Below are 20,073 nucleotides of genomic sequence, written 5' to 3'. Positions count from 1 at the left end.
AAGAATGAAATAATTTTTACTACATATAAATACATTTATTTAGTTTATTATTTAAATTAATTGGAAAATCAGCTGTTTTCTTAAGGAATTTTGTAAAAATAACAAAGTGCTTTTCAAATAAACAAGAATGTTCAAAAGCAAAAGCACATGACAGTATATAATGCCCCCACATGATGAAACAACTTATTGTGTCAGATAGGGATATAGGTTTTTGAAACAAAGCTCCAACATAAGTCACAAATGATTGCCAAAATTGTTAAGAAAAGTAATTTGGAATATTGTTTCTCATCTGTTGTGATATGATCAATAAATGAAATTTAAAATAAAATAGTTACATTTTCCCCAGAAGTTGAGCCATGACATTTTCCTTTTGTCTGTCAAGCTAAACTTATTAACCATGAAACCATTAATATTTTAGTGCTTGTTTAACCGATAAGCGTGTAAATGACAGCAGCCCCCTCTGGTTTTTGTAAATGGTGCTTTGTCGCCTGTCAATTCAGCAGTTCAGCATTGTCAGCCTTTCTCCACCCTGCGGCTTTGGAAAACAAAAGACCACGCTGCCTTTCAGTGGAATAATGAGGCTGAACATGACCGGCAACGCTAATGAAACTCTTCATTCACTAGAGGCACCAAAGGGTGACTTTTCAGGACATTTTGGTGTTCCTATCAGATCAAAATAGAGCATTTTTCAAAGCTTCCAGGACGAAAGAATGCAGTTTAGGGATGGACCTCTTGGTGTGGAAAAGACTTCCCATCGTTTATCTGCTCAGAGGAAAGCAAACTGACGGCGGACCGCAGGTTTAACAGCTTACAGCTGAGCATCAGGCTGACTTTTAATGTTTTAGGAGTGGATTTGTGTCTCTATGTGCTGTTACCGTTGAATAAGTGGCATGTCTGGAACCAAAGCATGTAAGTTATTTATTTGTACTTCATTGTCCACTCTCCAATCGTTTGAGAATTTCTTTTCATCAGGTGTAAATGTCTAGTTTTAGTAACTGCTTTGACAACGATTTGTTCAGCACGTGGTGAGTTTACAGACTCCGACCCTGAGGACAAAGAGGAAGTGACGGCATCGGTGTGTCTGGAGACAGACCTTCAAGATGGACAGTAAGGAAAGAAAAGGCATTGTGATGAATTGGAAATGTAAATGTCTTTTTGAAACTATTGCTCCCGCCTAACAACATGTAACCACAACTTCTCCTTCATAAACAAACAAAAATGGGGAGAATTAATAAAAACATCGAGCAAAATGAAAATGAAAAAATAACACGTTAGTGAAGATTCCCAGTCATCCAGGTCATGGTCATTCCAAAAAAAAAGTAAAAAACAAAGCAACTGGACTTGTTTTTCGTAGTTGAAGAGGTTTCGCCTCCTCTCCAGGAAGCTTTCTCAATTCAAAAAGTCTGGAGTAATGTGGAGTACCAAGCTTTATACTACTGCCTAACAAAGGCCTTGTAATGGCTTAGATAACATGCAGATAGGCTTAGATAACAATGTAATGGCTTAGATAACAATTTGCATGTTATCTAAGCCATTACAAGGCCTTTGTTTGGCAGTAGTATAAAGCTTGATGCTCCACATTACTCCAGACTTTTTGAATTGAGAAAGCTTCCTGGAGAGGAAGCAAAACGTCTTCAACTATGAAAAACAAGTCCAGTTGCTTTGTTTTTTACTTTTTTTTTTTTTTTAAATAACATGCAAATTGTTTTTAGATCGCAAAAATTGGTTTTAGCCATAGTAGGTTTTTGTCGTTGGGATTGAGGTAAAATGTTAATGTAGCCCCCATAACAAGCTCTGACAGTAAGCAAGCTAACAAGTGCATCCTTCTGTTGTCTACACCTTCTTATTCATGGGGTCACCCATCTCCAGCAGTCACTGGGGAGAGGCAAGGTTAACCTTGGACAAGTCGCTAGTCCATCACAGGGCAACGTAGAGACAAACAGGACAGACAGTCATGCACATGCACACTTATAGGTCAGTTTAGAAGACCACCTAACCTGGCAGAAGTGTTCTCTACACTGGGAGGAAGCTGGAGTACCCGGAGAGAACCTTTGCATATATGTGGAGAACATGACAACTCCATGCAGGGTTCGAACCCAGGCGTGGGTTTGCTTCATGCTGCGTTGAAATATAGTAGCATGCTTACATATTCTACATGAAGTAGATTAGCATGCTAACAATTTTAACATAAAACATACCAGCGCGCTAACAAACTCCAACCGGGGTTTAATAACATGCTCAACCTCTATCTGAAATAACTCAATACGTTAATACGCTCTGAATAAAATACATTAGGATGCTAAAACGCTCCAACTAAAATTGAATAGCATGCCTTCACACATAAGCTAATCTCTATTTAAAGTATACTAGCATGCTAAAGAGCATTCATCCGTTGTCTTCAGCCTATGTGAGATCTGGTTGGACATCCGCCTCTGCAGGAATATTCTTCCATTTACCTCATTTTGCCGGATTCCCAGACCAGAACGGTTATCTAGTCCCTCCAGCATGTTCCGTGGCTACCCTGGTGTCTCCTCCCTGTTAGGGGTGCCTTAGAAACCTTTAAAAGAAGGCGCTCAGTAGGCATTCTGATTAGATGCCTAAACCATCTGGATTGACTCCTTTTCAACGTGGAGCAGCAGATGTTCTCTGAGCTGCCCCCTGCAGGACGCAGCTTTCTCCAAAGCTGAGACCAAAGACCCTAAACTAAAGAGAATGCTTTGTCCAGCTGGTTATAACCAAGATCATATTCTTCCACAAAATCCATATATTATGAGTACAGATGTGAGTCAGAATGTAGAAACACCAATAAATTCCTCTCCATGGCAGATTAGATGAATGCATGTATTACATCAGACGAGGCTCCAATCAAGACGCCATGATAACTAAACTCCTCCACTTGAGGCAAAGACTGCCCCCACCGCATTTTAAGGGACCACTCCACCTTCTCTCAGTTAGGAACCATGGTCTCAGACTCAGGACTGAGTCTTATCACACTGCCTCCCACTTGGCACCTAAAAGCTCCAGTGTATGCAGAGAAATGTGGGAAAAGTGTAGAGAATTAGAAAGTGTTAATGTATGAGCATCTGCCTTTTCAGATATATATGTTTATTTTTGTTTTACTTATTAAGAGCCTGTTGATTTATATTAAAGGCTGTTTAAACACAAAATCAAGCTCGGTCCTGGATGTTAAATGAGTTTTGGGAACAAGATAGAGGAACTGATGGAGGCAGTAACTCTGGGCTGTGAGTTAGTTGATGAAATCTTTTCATTTCTACGACTGTATGTTGGCAAACCAGAAATTAACCTCCTATGTGTGATGATAGAAGGCAAAATCATATAAAATACATATAAAACCACTGGCACTGTGGGGGACAGTGCCTCGATTACAGCCTCAAAGCTTTTTCAATCTGATATGTGATCTTTGTATTCTTCATATTTACGTCCATAAAACCTGTTGGGTATTCGGGAGGTGTAACTATTGCCGCAGGTATGTGTTTTATATAGTATGACATTTATTTACGGTCTTTGAAATTTGATGGTAATACACCATAGTCCATTACAAAGACATAGAGGATGTAGAGGCTACTTGAAACTCACCATTTTTATTTTTGTTCGTGTGTGACGTGAGGATGATGGAGGTGGACATCGGACGTTACAGCGTGCTGTTGACGCGCTGCAATGGCAAATACAGCGCGATTGGAAACCAGTGTACGCACTACGGCGCTCCACTCAGCAAAGGTAAGAAAGCAACATGTGTGAAAAAAGAAAAGATTTATTCACTACATTAATCGGGTTATGTGTTTACCTGTGTCTCTGTAAACGTAGTCCATTTGAAAGTATTATTCTCTAAGGTTTATGAATATGTTTAATTAATGATGCAATGGTGTTTTCTCGGGTGGGTTTCTGTTCAGGGGTTCTTACAGGACACAAAGTGCGCTGCCCTTGGCATGGCTCCTGTTTTAACGCAGTTACAGGAGACCTGGAAGAGTTTCCTGGCATCGACTCTTTACCTTGTCACAAGGTACCAACCGGACCGATGGATTTTCATTCAACTCAACATTTGCTGTGTTTCTAAATTGGTCATTTTCTTCTTTTCAGGTCAGAATTCAAAACAGTAAAGTGTATGTGACCATAAATAAAAAGGTTTGTGAGTTCACTTTGCCTTTTCAGATGATCACACATTTTCATTGTGTGTATTAATAACACAATCTGTGATTATAATAGTTTGTTTGTGGTCATTTTATCACATTTGAATGGTTAAGTATTATTGTTGAAAGTGAAACAAATAATGACTTTTAGTCAGCAACTGATGTCAGCTGGTATCATCTCCCTCCACAGTTTATTTATTTATTTCTCATATTTAAATTAGGACTCTATACAGCTCAGAAATTATAATATTACTTCCAGTCACAAAAATGAAAAACAAACAAGTAAAATAAATGTCAAATTTGCTCAAGCACAAGATTTTCCTTCTTTTCAAAAGTACAAAACAATCAACCTGAAAATGTTTGGAGACTGGATGCTTCTCTTTTAACAAGGCATTTTATTTTATTTATTTATTTCATTTTATGGATCTATATGATTTAAACATCCAATTTCCACAGCAATCAGACTTCTTTTATATTTGATGAAACTTGTATGTTTATTTTATTTTAGTTGAAGCAAAAAATATTCACAGTAAATTTCTTTTACAATTTTTATATTTTTATCTACTGGAGGCAATGGTGCAATACAAGGTGCCCACAAACAAAACAAAAATCTTCTGATTTAGTGTCAGACTGTGAGGGAAAATGCCATGATTCATTTTAATTTGTTTATATTTATTCTTGGTATCTTACTGTCACTCTGACCTATTTGTGGAAAAACAACGTAACTTTAATCGGAATACATGCATTCAATGTTAATGCAATTCTATGCCACCAATCATTTAAGCCTTTTTGCATGTATACATAATGTTAGGTCAGTCAGAGTTTCATGTAATCAAAATCAGTAATACATTACGGCCTGTTTAACTGAGGTATAAATATAAGGCGACACAAAGGTCCATTTAATTAGCTACTCCTCCAAATAGGAAAGACAAGAGAACATGCCATACAAGACAAATGTGTGTTTATCTTCACATGTTGGCCAATGGCTACTCACTTATCTACAGGCAGAGCAAAAATTAAACTTAAACTGTGACAAAAATGTTTGGATGATGACTCAAGTTAATGTAATCGAGCCGTACCGGTTCTAGACCAAATTTACCACGGGGGGCCATTGTCAGGCCACTGTTTTTTCACGGGCCACAGAACTAAATAATGAAACAAAAAACAGGGCAATATTTCAGCGTTTAACAGATCAAGTGAACCAAAGTGTTGCTTGTGGCATTGAAACTGCAGGTTGCAGACCCCTGATCTAGCAAGTAAACACTGAGGTCCTATCTCATTACGGCTGTAGCTAAAAGTATGACATTTCTAAGTAAAACTGTAAAGGTAAAAACTAAATTTGCCCAAGGGATCAACGAGTTATGGTTTTTGTGCCAGTGCATATCATCAAAGGAAGCTGATTTAGTATTATGTCTTTAGTAAAGGGGCCATAACAGTGTGAGATGATACTGCTGCATTAAATAGCAAATTAATTTTAAGGCATTTTTACAACTTACACAGGGCTGGCAGTTAATGTGGAAAACAAATGTTTGTTTATAACATTTATTTCTGCAACATTCAGGACCTCAGGCATCAGAAAAGATTGCAGCGCATGGGAACTGCAGTACCAGGAGAGAATCAGACAGTTCTTCTGCTAGGAGGAGGTAGGTGGCCAGGTGTCTGTCTGTCCGTCTGCTGCTATTTAAAGCACAAACAATGCTAAACAAAACAGTGCAGCTGACTTAGGAGACAGAAAACAATTCGGTTGAAACACAAAAATCCAGAGTTGCTCTTCATTCATCCAGAGCACCAACCAGTACAGATTTTTAACATTAATCCAATCCAATTTATTCATAAAGCAGATATGAAAACAACAGATTTTTGACCAAAGTGCTGTACAAATCAATAGCACAAATAAATCTTAAATTAAAACAAAATAAAATAGATGCAATGAGCAAGAAAAAGTCATTGCAGTTTCTTCTCATTTTAAACCAAATTGCTTCATATTCCAGACTTATTTCATGTAAACTTCTGCTATTTTTACATGTATGGAATAAATTTGCTCTCTCAAAGAGGCATTTGGATGTATTTAGTTAGTTTGGCTTTTCTAATTATAATAAATATGACCAAACAAATTTTTGTGGTATGTTTTTATTCCCCTCACTCTTCCATTAAATAATATCATAACTTGCATTCGAGCTGTGCATAGATATGAATCTATACACAGCATTGGTAATATCATGAGAAAGGTTATCGCTGCGTGTTAACAAGGGGAGCTTGTGTGTTTTTTTTTGCATGTGTGTAACATGCGTGTCGACTCTCAGGAGCTGCGTCACTGATCTGTGCGGAGACTCTGCGGCAGGAGAACTTTGGTGGCAGGATCATCATGGCCTCCAGGGACGACCTCCTACCTTATGACAAAACCCGACTTAGCAAGGTGACGTGAGATCACACAACGATCAAACTCAAAGAATTGCTTTTAATGTTTTCTTTTGATTCAGTGTGGATTCTAAAACACATATCAAGTACAGTCAAAAAAGTACCTTAAGAGATGTGTGGTAGAATTTACTTTAAAAGGTGCTAATTGTATATACTACAGGTAATGAATGTGTTGAGTGACACTATTGTGCTGAGGAGGATGGAGTTTTTCCATCAGTACGGCATTGAGGTGTGGCTCCGGAAAGAAGTGAGTATTTCTCTCATCCCGCCGCAGTGCTTTGCCTGATGTGAACTGTTCCCTATAGTTTAGCAACTAAAAAAGTGTGTCCAAATGATAAAAGGAGGTTTTTTTTGTATGCAATTAAAACTGAGATTGTTCAGTCATTGTTCAGTGTAAAGGCCACTAAAGCCGATTTGTGTTATTTAAAGGCAATGTCGGTGGACACAGAGAAGAAGACGGTTACTTTCGCTGATGGTTTAGTCCAGAGCTACGACCAGCTGCTTCTTTCAACCGGCTGCAGGTGGGGGGACAAATCGTGTGCGTGAGCAGGTTATATCTGAACCCAGCCATTCAAGGCCATTTGCCCGGCATCTTTTAGGTCCCTCCTCCAACATACCTGAAACAAACTGTTGAATTTAAGTGTCATGCAAAAGCATTGACTCGCCTTTAATTTTTCCACATTTCATGAAACACATACTTCAATGTATTTTATCTGAATTTATTTGGCATATACCAAAAGTGAAGACACAAAGAAGTGAAGCAGGGCTTCCATTTTTTTTTATATAAGTTAAATTTGAAAAGTGTAGCATGCAGTTATGATTTTTTTTCTGTTGAAAACCCTTTCTCGTTTCACTGTCAGAGTGAAGGAAAAAATAATTTGTATCCCAGGCAGTTTTAGATTTAAAGTTATTTTTATGGTTATTATTATTCTTTGATTGCAAATGACATAAAAAAAGACCCTAGCCATGTTTCCATCCAATTGTCATGTGAATTTTGAGCAAACTTTTAAAATGTCACAAATAAGAGTAAAAAAAGAAAATGCAGATTAGGCATGCTTACATGCACTGATTGGGAGGGATTTAAGCAGGCTACACAACGTATACGTTTGTCAGATGTCATATCAACTAGTACCTGCTATCCAGTATTTTTATATATGGAAGACTTGGTCCTCCATAATCCAGAGTCATAGAAAAAGAAATGAAATTATATGCATGTTATGGGAATATCCAAGGCAGAAACAGGTGATCAGTCATGTGAGGTAAATGTTCGCTATATCACAACTTATTACATAAATGTGTTTCAATCTCCCATTTTGCACCATGAGAAAACCACCTCAAGCGAGCATTGAAATTGAGAAGGTTGTTTCAAATTTTTCAATTGAGTTACTTCAAAATGTGCGTAAAAATATTGATGCAAACACGGCTAATGTATAATTCCTCTGATTTCCATTTTTATTTTAAATAAACATTGCATATTAAAAATAATTTTGTCCTCCGGCTAATAATAACAGACAGGCCTTTATTGGCATTACAGTAATCAGGTAGTTCCTATAGTTGCTGACCAGCTTTCGGCATGTTTCCACTGATATTTTTGTTATTTCCATTTTTCTGGTGAGTTCCAAGCCCTTAAGGATGGAAGCATCCTTTCCATCACCCCAATCTTTGGCTCTCAGAGCTAGGTCGCTGCAAAATGTTGAAATTACTCTCAGACAGAGGAAGCTGAATTAAAATATCACTTTGGATCCATATCAGCCAGGCGTCTGAATAATTTGGGGCTTAACTGAAATGGAGACTTTGTGTTGGTTTAAATCCTCATAAAATGAATAGAATTTTGGTAAAGTGACAAAATAGGAAAATGTTAAATGAGTATTGCTTTTCCGGGGCACTCCAGCCTGTTAACAAGATAGGCTATACAGGACTGTGTTAAATAGACCGTTCATTTAAACCAGGTATCTTAAAGCAGCTGAAAAGGAGCTATAGGTAAGGTATTTATTGTAAAATCTACCTAAATCATTCTCATGTCTCACCTAGGATAGACGTAACATTCCTTATAAACAATCGGTCCTCTCCATCAACAATGTCTTAGTGACGTTTTTCTCCTTTCAAACCTAGCAGCACGTCCAGGGGTCCGTTCTTCGTACGTCGCTAACTCAGTTAGCAGGATTTCATTGTTGACGATTTGGCATGATCTTGAATCGTTTGGTTCTTCGAAAGACTTCCTGCACTTGTTGTCATAGCAACAAGTGCGCCAGCTTGAGCCTGCTCCAGAGCAGGCTTATTTCATGTAAACAAGATTAGATCATGGCTGTATAAGCGGAGGAGATGGGAAGTCTGCCGTAGCTATGTCCATTTTTACGACTGCAACCTGTTGCGGAAGGTGCAAAAATAATTTGCAGAGTTTTTCGAATTAATCGCGTATTGCGCAATAGACAGGATCCTTTAGAGCAGCGCGACAGTGTAGATATTTTTCTTGGTGGCTGTTATAAACAGACAAACACATCATTTAACAGTGGCTTTTAAAGAGGAAAAAGTGGTGTTGGAGCCATAAATCTAAAATATTTAAGTTATTTGTATGGTGGTTTGCTTTTTATTTTTATCCTATTCAGTAAGAAGATTTGTTCGGGCCATTTTATTGTGAAGTTTAGTTTACTTTGAAAGGCTTGCTTCCTGTCGAGCCGTATATTGTATTAGAAAAAACTATGGTTGGATTATCTAGACACGGAGCAATACAGTTTTACAGTGTAAACTGTGGATGACTTGGAAAAGGAAGATTTTCATTTTTTATGGATAAAGATTGGTTTTTTTTGTTTTGTTAAAATTCCCAGTTTGCACGTGTCCTTTACTTCCCGTATATAAGGAATGACACTGAAATTTGGATCTCTTGACATAACAAGTGCCTTTTTAAAATACAGTATAATAATTAAAGGCTACCATTTTGTAGAATATTCTTGTATTTCACTTTTACTTGTCCCCATGTTCTAGTGGGTCCCGTGGAGGCTCCGATATAAAAGAACAAATAATATCAAATTAATAAAATGCAAAAATTCATGCTGTAGAATGTGATAGAAACATCTACCATGGACAGTATTTACGCATTAATTTGTCTGCTGCTTTTTGCCGGCCCTCTCTCCTGGCTTTAACAGATTTTGAGGTGTTTTAATTAATGACTCAAATTCAGCATAACCTTCCATTAAAAGCTCTTGTTCTGCTGGGAGAAAAACTGTGGGCGTTCTTTGTTCATGCTGAACAGCCAATAGCAGCACTGCTGATCATTGTTTCTACTATCGATACATTTCCCCTTTTAAACAAACGCATGAACGCGCAGTTGTCTCAGATAACTCAATCCAGCCATACTAATCGTAAACAACAGGTGTGTTCGAAGAACCCAATTAGCCGGATCATGATTAGCCGGATGAAATCATCTTGGATGTCTCATTTGATCTTGGATGTTTTAAGCAACGTACGAAGAACGGACCCCAGAACTACTTCATTTCAGAGTGTAGCCCGTGTTTACTTCCTGGGGTCCGTTCTTCGTATGTTGCTTAAAACATCCAAGATCAAATGAGACATCCAAGATGATTTCATCCGGCTAATCATGATCCGGCTAATTGGGTTCTTCGAACACACCTGTTGTTTACGATTAGTATGGCTGGATTGAGTTATCTGAGACAACTGCGCGTTCATGCGTTTGTTTAAAAGGGGAAATGTATCGATAGTAGAAACAATGATCAGCAGCGCTGCTATTGGCTGTTCAGCATGGCCAGAGAGCGCGCACAGTTTTTTTCCCAGCAGAACAAAAGCTTTTAATGGAAGGTTATGCCGAATTTGAGTCATTAATTAAAACACCTAAAAATCTGTTAAAGCCAGCAGAGAGGGCTGGCAAAAAGCAGCAGACAAATTAATGTGTAAATACTGTCCATGGTAGATGTTTCTATCACTTTCTACAGTATTAATTTTTGCATTTTAATAATCTCATATTTACTTTGTTCTTTTATATCAGAGCCTCCACGGGACCCACTAGAACATGGGGACAAGTAAAAGTGAAATACAAGAATATTCTACAAAATGGTAGCCTTTAATTATTATACTGTATTTTAAAAAGGCACTTGTTATGTCAAGAGATCCAAATTTCAGTGTCATTCCTTAGATACGGGAAGTAAAGGACACGTGCAAACTGGGAATTTTAACAAAAAAAAAAAAAAAACAATCTTTATCCATAAAAAATGAAAATCTTCCTTTTCCAAGTCATCCACAGTTTACACGGTAAAACTGTATTGCTCCGTAGATAATCCATCCATAGTTTTTTTTAATACAATATACGGCTCAACAGGAAGCAAGCCTTTCAAAGTAAACTAAACTTCACAATAAAATGGCCCGAACAAATCTTCTTACTGAATAGGATAAAAATAAAAAGCAAACCACCATACAAATAACTTAAATATTTTCTATTTATGGCTCCAACACCACTTTTTCCTTTTTAAAAGCCACTGTTAAATGATGTGTTTGTCTGTTTATAACAGCCACCAAGAAAAATATCTACACTGTCGCGCTGCTCTAAAGGATCCTGTCTATTGCGCAATACGCGATTAATTCGAAAAGCTCTGCAAATTATTCTTGCACCTTCCGCAACAGGTTGCAGTCGTAAAAATGGACATGACTACGGCAGACTTCTCCATCTCCTCCGCTTATACAGCCGTGATCTAATCTTGTTTACATGAAATAAGCCTGGAGCAGGCTCAAGCTGGCGCACTTGTTGCTATGACAACAAGTGCAGGAAGTCTTTCGAAGAACCAAACGATCCAAGATCATGCCAAATCGTCAACAATGAAATCCTGCTAACTGAGTTAGCGACGTACGAAGAACGGACCCCTGGTTCCTCAGCCAATCTTATGAGAGTTCCCAGGGTTCCTAACTGAACAGAACGCAACATTTAGTATTTTAGTTTGGCAACAGAGCACCGGCCTGTAAACATGGAAGTCAGTAAGAGAAGCGGGCCAGAAATAGAACAAAATACAACATCATATACTTATCCTGTGGTGGTAAAAATTCACAACACCAACACACCGTTTAAAAACTGCATATTAGATTGTTGTGATTGTCAAGCTGTTGTACCGATTTAAGCCACAAGGTGTCAGTATTACTTATAGCTACTTTAAAGTAGAAAGGACAATGGCCAGTTGAAGACCAAAATTTCCCAGCTTTACTATAAATAATGCATACATCTATATACTTCACACCTTTGAACTTGTTTCACATTTTAAACATCTTGAGAACTTAACGGGACATTTTAAACAGCAGTTGGAGTTTTTGTGAGGCGTCCTTGTGGCTGGTTGATGTCAAGCACCTTCTTTACACAATTGAAAAATGTAAAAAGTTCTGAATGATTCCCTATTCAAAATTTACCAACCGATGCAAGCAATGGTTAAAATGTATAGAATAATCCTAGAAAAATCTGTGAGTATAACATCCACTGTTAGCTGAAAGACCTAATGTTGCATTCCACTTGCCTTGGAAAACAAAAATAGGAACTGGGAATGGGGTAAACCCGAGTAAAAAAAACGTTCCAGTTAATGCAGTCAGAGAAGTTGGGATTCCACAATAAAAACAAAAAAAACTAAAGGTTATGATTCCAATATGGCGACAGCCAGGAAAGCGGTTGTTTTGTTCATAGTACCTCATCCTTTAAAGCTGGACTTTCCACATGCAAACATCAATTCTAAGTTATTCTGTTCAGAGTTTGCTGCCGCTACATGTGACATTGATTTTAGCCGCACTCTTGCAACTGTGTCTTGTAAAATAATCATTTTTATCACAGTTTACTGTTGTTGATGCGAGGAGTTGCCATATTGGATCCAACAATCGGCCTTCAAAAAAATTCCACCCCTTTCCGAGGATAAATTCCGACTAGACTGGCCGGTACAGTCGATTTTTCCGATCGGAAACTGGGATTTCCAACTTCCGACTGCAAATGGAATGCAGCACTAGTAGTCCACTCAGACAAAACCCTTCAGGCAAAAGGACTTCTATACTTACCAACAGTGTATATTTGGTAGGCAGAGCAGTGATTGTTACATGCAAGTCACACCGCCCTGTATTACTGTTAAACAGACTGCTTATTTAACTTCAGAGCGAAGGGTCTGGACGTGCCAGGTATGAAGTTGGACAACATCAAGATGTTGGAGACTCCAGAAGACGCCCGACAAATCCATGCTGCCTGCTTAGGCTGCAACGTCGTCCTTGTGGGAACTTCCTTTGTTGGTACTGTGCAAAACTTGCACTTGTTTTAATATATGTAGGTAGGGCAAAAATAATAGACAAAAGAATATTAGATCAAGTAACTTTTTAACTTAACATTGATGCCTTTTCTTTAGTTTGTCTTTGTAATTTAAAAATGTAGTTTAATATAATATATTGTTCATTTACATTTTAATCCAATGGCTTTAGGAATTATTTTAAGTATTAATGGTATTGATATTCATGCAATGCATTCCGACACAATCAAGCAATAAAATTAATCAAAGTTACCTATTTAATATTTTTTAACTGGCTTGCTCCAGTTCTCTATTTTGTGCATCTGTTTGCACATCTATTCCTGCTCATGTTCTCTGTTCTTCTTGAGAAATTATTTCCTAAAACTCATATAATAATAGAGATGTACGTTAATATTTTAAAAGGGGTGCTGATACGGCTCAAAAATAAACACAATACTAAGAATTGCAACTGTTTTTGGGTGCATAACTAACATTATTTTTTGCTTATTTATAAAAATGTACATACAGAGAAAACGCCTGTATTTATTTCCAAACAATTTTACATGGATCCTTGCTTTTTTAGGGCTTTATACAGCTCCATATTTATTTTACCTAAATAAATGCTCATGTGTTGAGATTCTCAGCCTTTGAATAATTCTCTCCAGCAAATTCATTGCAATCTGTTTCAGGCATGGAGGTGGCGTCTTACATGATAGGCAAAGCCTCCACTATCACCGTAGTCGGGAGCAGCGAGATGCCGTACCAAAACACTCTGGGCCTTGAGGTCGGGAAAATCACCATGATGGTGAGGGAGTCCTTCGTGATATAACCTATCTTTAATTTTATTAAAGTTGCTTGTACTGAAACTCTATGTCCGCAGATGCTGCTGGAAAACGGCGTGAAGTTCTACATGAATGATCATGTGATGGAGATCAAAGGTGTTAATGGAAAGGTAAAGCAGGAAGGGGGCCTCATTGCTGCAGGGCGTTTTCAGTCAGAAAACGATGATACATAAGCACCTAAAATTGTTCCTGGTGTCTATATTATGTTTTGTTTTTGTTTTTTTACTTTAAGGTGAAAGAGATCGTGCTTAAAAGTGGCAATATTATCCCAGCTGATGTTTTGATTGTGGGTATTGGTGAGTAAAATGCAAATTGTTTAAATACTTTACTCATAAACAGCATATTTATCTTTTTTTTAAATAGAGCAAACATTTTTAAAAGAGAAATATATATTTTATTAAGGTTTATATAATCACCAGTTGGTTTCGTCTAATCGGTTATAGTGATTTTTAATCAGTGATTTGTATCTTAAATCAGTTTTCAAACGGAACTTAAAATAAGTAAAATATAGAATGAGATTTTTGCACTTAAAATAGGAACAACTCATCTCCATCATCTTATTTCAAGTGCATGATGTCTAATTATCTTACTTTAAGGGTCAAAATACTCATTCCATTGGCAAATAATCTTATTTACCTGCTCAAATCAAGGACAAATACACTAACTTTAAGAACATTTTACTTATTTTTAGATCCGTTTTCTAAATTTGAATTTAACATGCAACAGTATTTTGTATTGTGGTATTTCTTAAAATATTGTGATTTTTTTAAATGGTCTTACATTACTTCTTATTGCCTCTTTTTAATAGTGGGGTTTTCTTTGTGCAGCTGCATTTATTTCCATAAAATAAATAAATTAGGACCCAATTAAGTCTAACTGACTGCACAGACAGAAAGAAGACAGGAAAGTAATCTAGCCTAAAGGTGCTACTTATGAATGAGAAAACTGTTGATAGAAAAAACATTTTAAGAGTGATCATATATATATATATATATATATATATATATATATATATATATATATATATATACACATATCTATCTATCTATCTATCTATCTATCTATCTATCTATCTATCTATCTATCTATCTATCTATCTATCTATCTATATATATATATATATATATAAAAAACCCTTATTTGCAATTTTTTAGGCGAACGCTGCATGATACGCTGACCTGTCAGCACACAATAAAGGATAGTCAGCTCAGCAAATTGTAAAGAAATTAATTGTGGTTTAATTATTTTTACCAAGTACTTCACAACAGATCAAACCGATTGTTTCATTGTGAGTTTGCTGATCTCTCTTTTTGTCTTTCCTCCACCAGGGAGCCTTCCCAACTCAGAGTACCTGCGAGGCACTAAAATACAGATGAACGCCAAAAATTTTGTTGTTGTTGACAAGGTCGGCCTTTAGCCTGTTATAAACCTGATTGCAGCTTTATGTGTCTTCATCTGTAACTAAGTCAGTTCCTCAGTCATTGACAACCCTGCTTGCCCATTCACAGAAATAACATTATGTTTCCCCTCCTACAGTACATGCAAACAAATATCCCTGATGTATTCTGTGCGGGCGACTTGGCCTCCTTCCCTCTGGCTGTAGCCAAAAACCAGTTAGTCAACATCGGACACTGGCAGATGGCACAGGCACAAGGTAATCACGAAGCAACAGGCGTGCTGTCACAAACTCCCTGCATCAACATGTCCAACATTATGATTTCCTGGTGCTAAAGGTGGTGCTTAGCTCATCCATAAGGCTATGATTAATTTTTGGTGTTGTGGTACAAAAAAATCGAATAACAGCAGCGTTGTGAATCATGAATCTCCTGGACAATCAATCATCGACACTGTGTCTTGCAAAAGTATTCAGAAGCCTTTTCACTTTTTCCCTCTTTAAAACCACAAGCTCTCATATATTTTGTGGAGTTGTTGAGAAGTGTAGATCGGCGCTGGGTGATGAAAGAAGATATAAACAGTTCGGGGAGCACTGTTCAGTCCATTATCTGAAAAGGATACTGCAAGCTAAGGCCATGCTTCAAAACTGACAGGCAGGGCAAGGAGAGCATTAATCAGAAAAGCTGCCAAGAGATCCACGGCTGTGGCGTCTCTGCATTTGGGGTCAGTGGGGCCAGAGCCCACCAGATGTCGCTGTGGAGCTCTATGTTCACAATAATCAGTGGGACAGGATCGTTCTTTATAGAGTAATATTGTATAAAAGACAGATTCTCTTACCAATAAAATTCTGTTATAAATATTTGTGTCTATTTATCTAAGTCTGCCAGAAAACTGACAAGCTCAGCAGGCTAAATCTTCTTGAAGCGCCTTGATGTTGGGGCCAGCCCACCAATGTTTGTTTAAATAATGAACATCTGAAATGCCCAAAATGCTCTCAGTAGACCACCGTGGGGCACGAATCATCTGGCCCCAAGCTCGGCTCGTCCAATCAAAATACTGGAAATGCACACGTTGCGTTTACGTTCTGCCGGATAGTGTTTGACCATCTGGGCAAGGCAAATTTATTTGTATAGCACATTTTAGTACAAGGACAATATAGGAAAATAAAAACAGAATAAAACCAAGTAAAAAAAATGTTGGAATAAAATGTAGGAACAAAATAAAACATGGGAAAATGGAAACCAAAAGCAAATGTTAATCTAGTGTTGGTTGTCCTTGCTAGCTCACTGAAGGATTGATGTGAATATTTTCTGTTCAATAAATGAACAATATGAGTGAGCCTTTATTTGTAACTGTATGTGTAAAAATTTAATTACATTTAGTTTGTATAAAATGGCATTTCTAGTGTGTTGGTTTATGCTAATTTATCTGTTTAATTTAAAATTGATCAAAGTCAGGCTGTATGCATCACAAAAAATGTAGTTGCTGCTAACAGGTGTTGAGTTTTTGTGCCCCACTTAACTTATCATGCCAGAGACGGCGTGGATTGGATTGGATCTGGTGACTGTGGAGGTCGCAGGAGCTCAGTAAACTCATTGTAATGTTAAGAAACCACGGGATCCAAAGTTTGCAAGTTTACCAAGCAGATATTCCCCACCCCATTACACCACACATGGCAGGACGGATCCATGATTTCATGTTGTTTACATGATTATTGTCCAGTTTCTGTGAACTTGGATACTCTGACTGTTACTAATTACGCGCTTGTCACCTTTCTTTCATGCACAAAATCATTTAAATCTTCTTTTCTCCCCCAATTATCCATTTGAACTTCGAGTCATCTTCACAATGTCTAGATGCATAAATGTGTTGAGAGCTGCTGCCACATGATTGGCTGATTCACTCTTTGCATTAACAAGCCTACCTAATAAAATGGCCAGTGAGCGTAATTGTTGTAAATATACCTGATTTTCCTTTCCAACAACAGCAACTCCCGCTGGCTTATTACGAGCTGAAACATTTTATAAATGTGGAATACTTTAAATGTGTGTTTGCGTTAACGTTTTGGCCGAGTTAAACACAATTCATGTTTTATTTCTGGGGCATTAGGGAGGATAGCTGCTCTGAACATGCTGAAGAAAACAACTGAACTCACCTCAGTTCCTTATTACTGGACCGTCCTACTGGGTAGAACCATCAGATATGCAGGTAAGTAAACAGAAAGCCAGGTTTGTCCTTGTGTGCAAGAGCTCCTCCTAACGCCAACCCCATTTTACTGATGTAGGTGAAGAAAATCACTGATTAATTCCCCTTCGTCTTATTTTTTCAGTAAACTGGTATTTAAATGTGTCAATAGCTGATAAACATGTTGCTTAGAAAAGTGCTTTTCCACACATATCGGTGATGCTGGACCCCTCAAACACAAGCTGTCGTCTCCTCTGGTCTTTTTCAGGATACGGGGAGGGATACACTGAGATAGTACTGAAAGGAAACTACGAGTCTGAGGAGAGGAAGTTCCTGGCTTTGTACATCAAGTAGGTTGAGAGAGAAAAAAAATCTGCCGCTTGAAAAGAAAAACATGCAAATCCAATGAATAATTTCTTTCTTTTTTGTTGTCGTTATTAATAGGAATGATGAGGTCATAGCAGCGGTGGGCCTGAATTACGATCCTGTGGTGTCGGCTGTAGCCGAGAGGCTCCTGTCAGGGAAAGTCATCACAAAGAAAGAGGCTCAGTAAGGCAGCGGTTCATATTTTTTATGCTTTTTTTTGATTGATTTTACTTTTAATTCAAATGGTACCGCAGATGAGATTTTATTCACTGTAAAAAATAACACAGAAAGGAGTAATGGGTTTATTCTTAGCAGTTGTCATTTGGGTCTTAGGAACAGCTACGGAGCTTATATTTTGCTTTGCTGATTCCAAATTATTCAAAACATCTACCAATATCCAACAACCATTACCAGTTGAAACTTGTGAGCATATGAGCTACCTGGGTATACTAAAGTCCCTTAAATGATAATTTAAGGGACTTTAGGTATACAAGTTTATCCATCTTATAAATTAACAATAGCAGCTCCAATAACTCTTTACAACATGCTAAGCATCAAAGAGCAGATAGGTGAAGTTTTGGACAATGTTCACAAGTTAAAGAGATCAATTGGAAGCCAACAGCAGCAAAGAATAATCAGTACTTTAGTGTGAAGGTGGTTCTACCATAACTGAAAAAAAAAAAAAAAGCTGAACATTTGAAATGAAGTGTTTTTGAATGTAAGTCCATTTTTTTTTTTAATACTCTGACAGATCGGATGAGCCCAGCTGGCTTCAGGTTTCCTGATCTGCATCGAGTCGTCCACTCTCATGCAGCCGCAAAATCATCGGTTCCCATGAAGGACAAGCAGTCTGGACCCTAAAACATTAAAGGACGCCGCGGGTTCATGGTTCTATGTTCTGGAGCTGGAAAAACTCATCACAATGCAGTCATCTAGCAGGGAATCCACCACAACTGATACCTCAAATGGATGCAGCTTTGGGACATTTTTAGTCCTGATATTTGTCCTTTTTTTTTTTTTTTTTAACCTAATAAAGTTTGTCTACAGGAGCGTCTGTGTAGCCGTCTTGTGACTCGACGTGTGCCAGGCCTCACTACGTCGTCTATCTATATAAAACGGCAACTCTTACTTGAATGGGATTGCTGGTACAACACTGGTCAGTTTTGATGTGCCGTGTATGTAGTCTGGTCGGTACGCTGGAGGTCGCCGGGGGGGCTTTGAGTGGATGGGATTAGCAGAACAGAGAGGAGGTGGTCAGCTCTTTGAAACAGAGATGCTGAAACAGGCATCAGAAACAAAGCACTTCATCAGGGGGGAACATAGGCCTCCAGGAAACTGCAGACAAAGGCAATGTGCAACCAAACCTACGCCACAAAAATATGTCTTGTTCTTCTATTTATGGGTTACTCCTGTCCCTGCCTGAGAAACTTAACAGCTATTTTCACATTTTTAATTTTTTAAAAAGTAGTTAAAGACAGTTTAGCATTTGTTTTGCATAAAAAAAGAAACATGGATTACATTTTACTTTGTTTTTTCACTTCACACTTCAGACAAAATATGCATGATTTATTCCCTTTAATTGTGTCCGAATAGTTGAGAATTATTTAAAATTTAAAAAATGCTCTTTGCAAAAGAGCAAATCAAGGCTATTTAACATGTTAAGACTAAAGGCAATAAAGGCAAGGATGCATAATCACAGTAAATCCTGTTGCTTCAAATGTACAACAACAACAAAAGTGCACAGCTTTCTTCAAAACCAGGTAATATTGTCAGTAACTTCAGTCCAAGAGATCAGAAACATATTTGTTTTCTCTGTAGAGATGATATTGTCGTGAATGCAACATATTTTTCTGTGATTGGTGGAAAAGTGAACAATGTATTCCTCACAATTAAACCTCTTGTACTTGTGTTTATCACATAAAAATACTCTCTGGCATTGCATTGCTGTTGGGACATGGGAGACGCGTCTATTCTGCCACCTGGTGGCCACGTATGGTAGTGATTTACCATCTCTGAGTCTGAACAGGCTGGCTGCTGGAGGAAAAGTTCTCCTACCAGGGAGAAGGTGACGGTGCTTGATAGACTTTAGCAACACCTGAGTTGCCATCTTTGTGTTGTTTATGAACAAGCAACTAAAAAACGCTATTAGTTGTAAAATTATATAAAAGGCCATAAACTATGGCTGATTCTGATTCAAATAAAGATAATTCTGATGATCAGATTGTTTCCGGCGTTTTTAAAGACACTTGTTGCTGCTCTTCAAATGTGTAGAGGGAGTAGCTTTGGTTCAATGCCACATCAGCAACAAGCACCGTTTTACTGGGAAAAAAGCATTTTGAACAACATCAATTAATAGCATTCATAAAAACATTTTCCAGATCAATTTTCCAGCAACCCATTGCATTGTGTAGTGTAACACATTGCTTACATACTTTAAATACACAAACATGGGCAGTTTTATAAGAAAAC

At 37.7% G+C, this 20,073-nt stretch overlaps 1 protein-coding gene across 1 annotated transcript; it reads left to right on the top strand.

Moving 5' to 3' along the window:
• The first annotated feature begins 552 nt into the window (after positions 1-552).
• On the top strand, positions 553-18,654 carry LOC105939232 (apoptosis-inducing factor 3). The gene is made up of 19 exons (XM_012881318.3): positions 553-909; positions 1,020-1,107; positions 3,629-3,738; positions 3,912-4,021; positions 4,099-4,143; positions 5,710-5,791; positions 6,452-6,564; positions 6,727-6,813; positions 6,996-7,087; positions 12,694-12,824; positions 13,507-13,622; positions 13,698-13,769; positions 13,892-13,955; positions 14,988-15,064; positions 15,196-15,313; positions 17,164-17,262; positions 17,507-17,588; positions 17,683-17,787; positions 18,356-18,654. Exons 1-19 carry the CDS (start codon positions 891-893, stop codon positions 18,387-18,389), a joined length of 1,644 nt encoding a protein of 547 aa, XP_012736772.1. The 5' UTR covers positions 553-890; the 3' UTR covers positions 18,390-18,654.
• Positions 18,655-20,073: the final 1,419 nt, after the last annotated feature.

Source organism: Fundulus heteroclitus, chromosome 11, assembly GCF_011125445.2.
Source record: "Fundulus heteroclitus isolate FHET01 chromosome 11, MU-UCD_Fhet_4.1, whole genome shotgun sequence".
In the NCBI taxonomy this organism is placed as follows: domain Eukaryota; kingdom Metazoa; phylum Chordata; class Actinopteri; order Cyprinodontiformes; family Fundulidae; genus Fundulus; species Fundulus heteroclitus.
The sequence above is the reverse complement of the archived record's forward strand: the minus strand, read 5'-3'. Positions and strand labels throughout refer to the sequence as shown.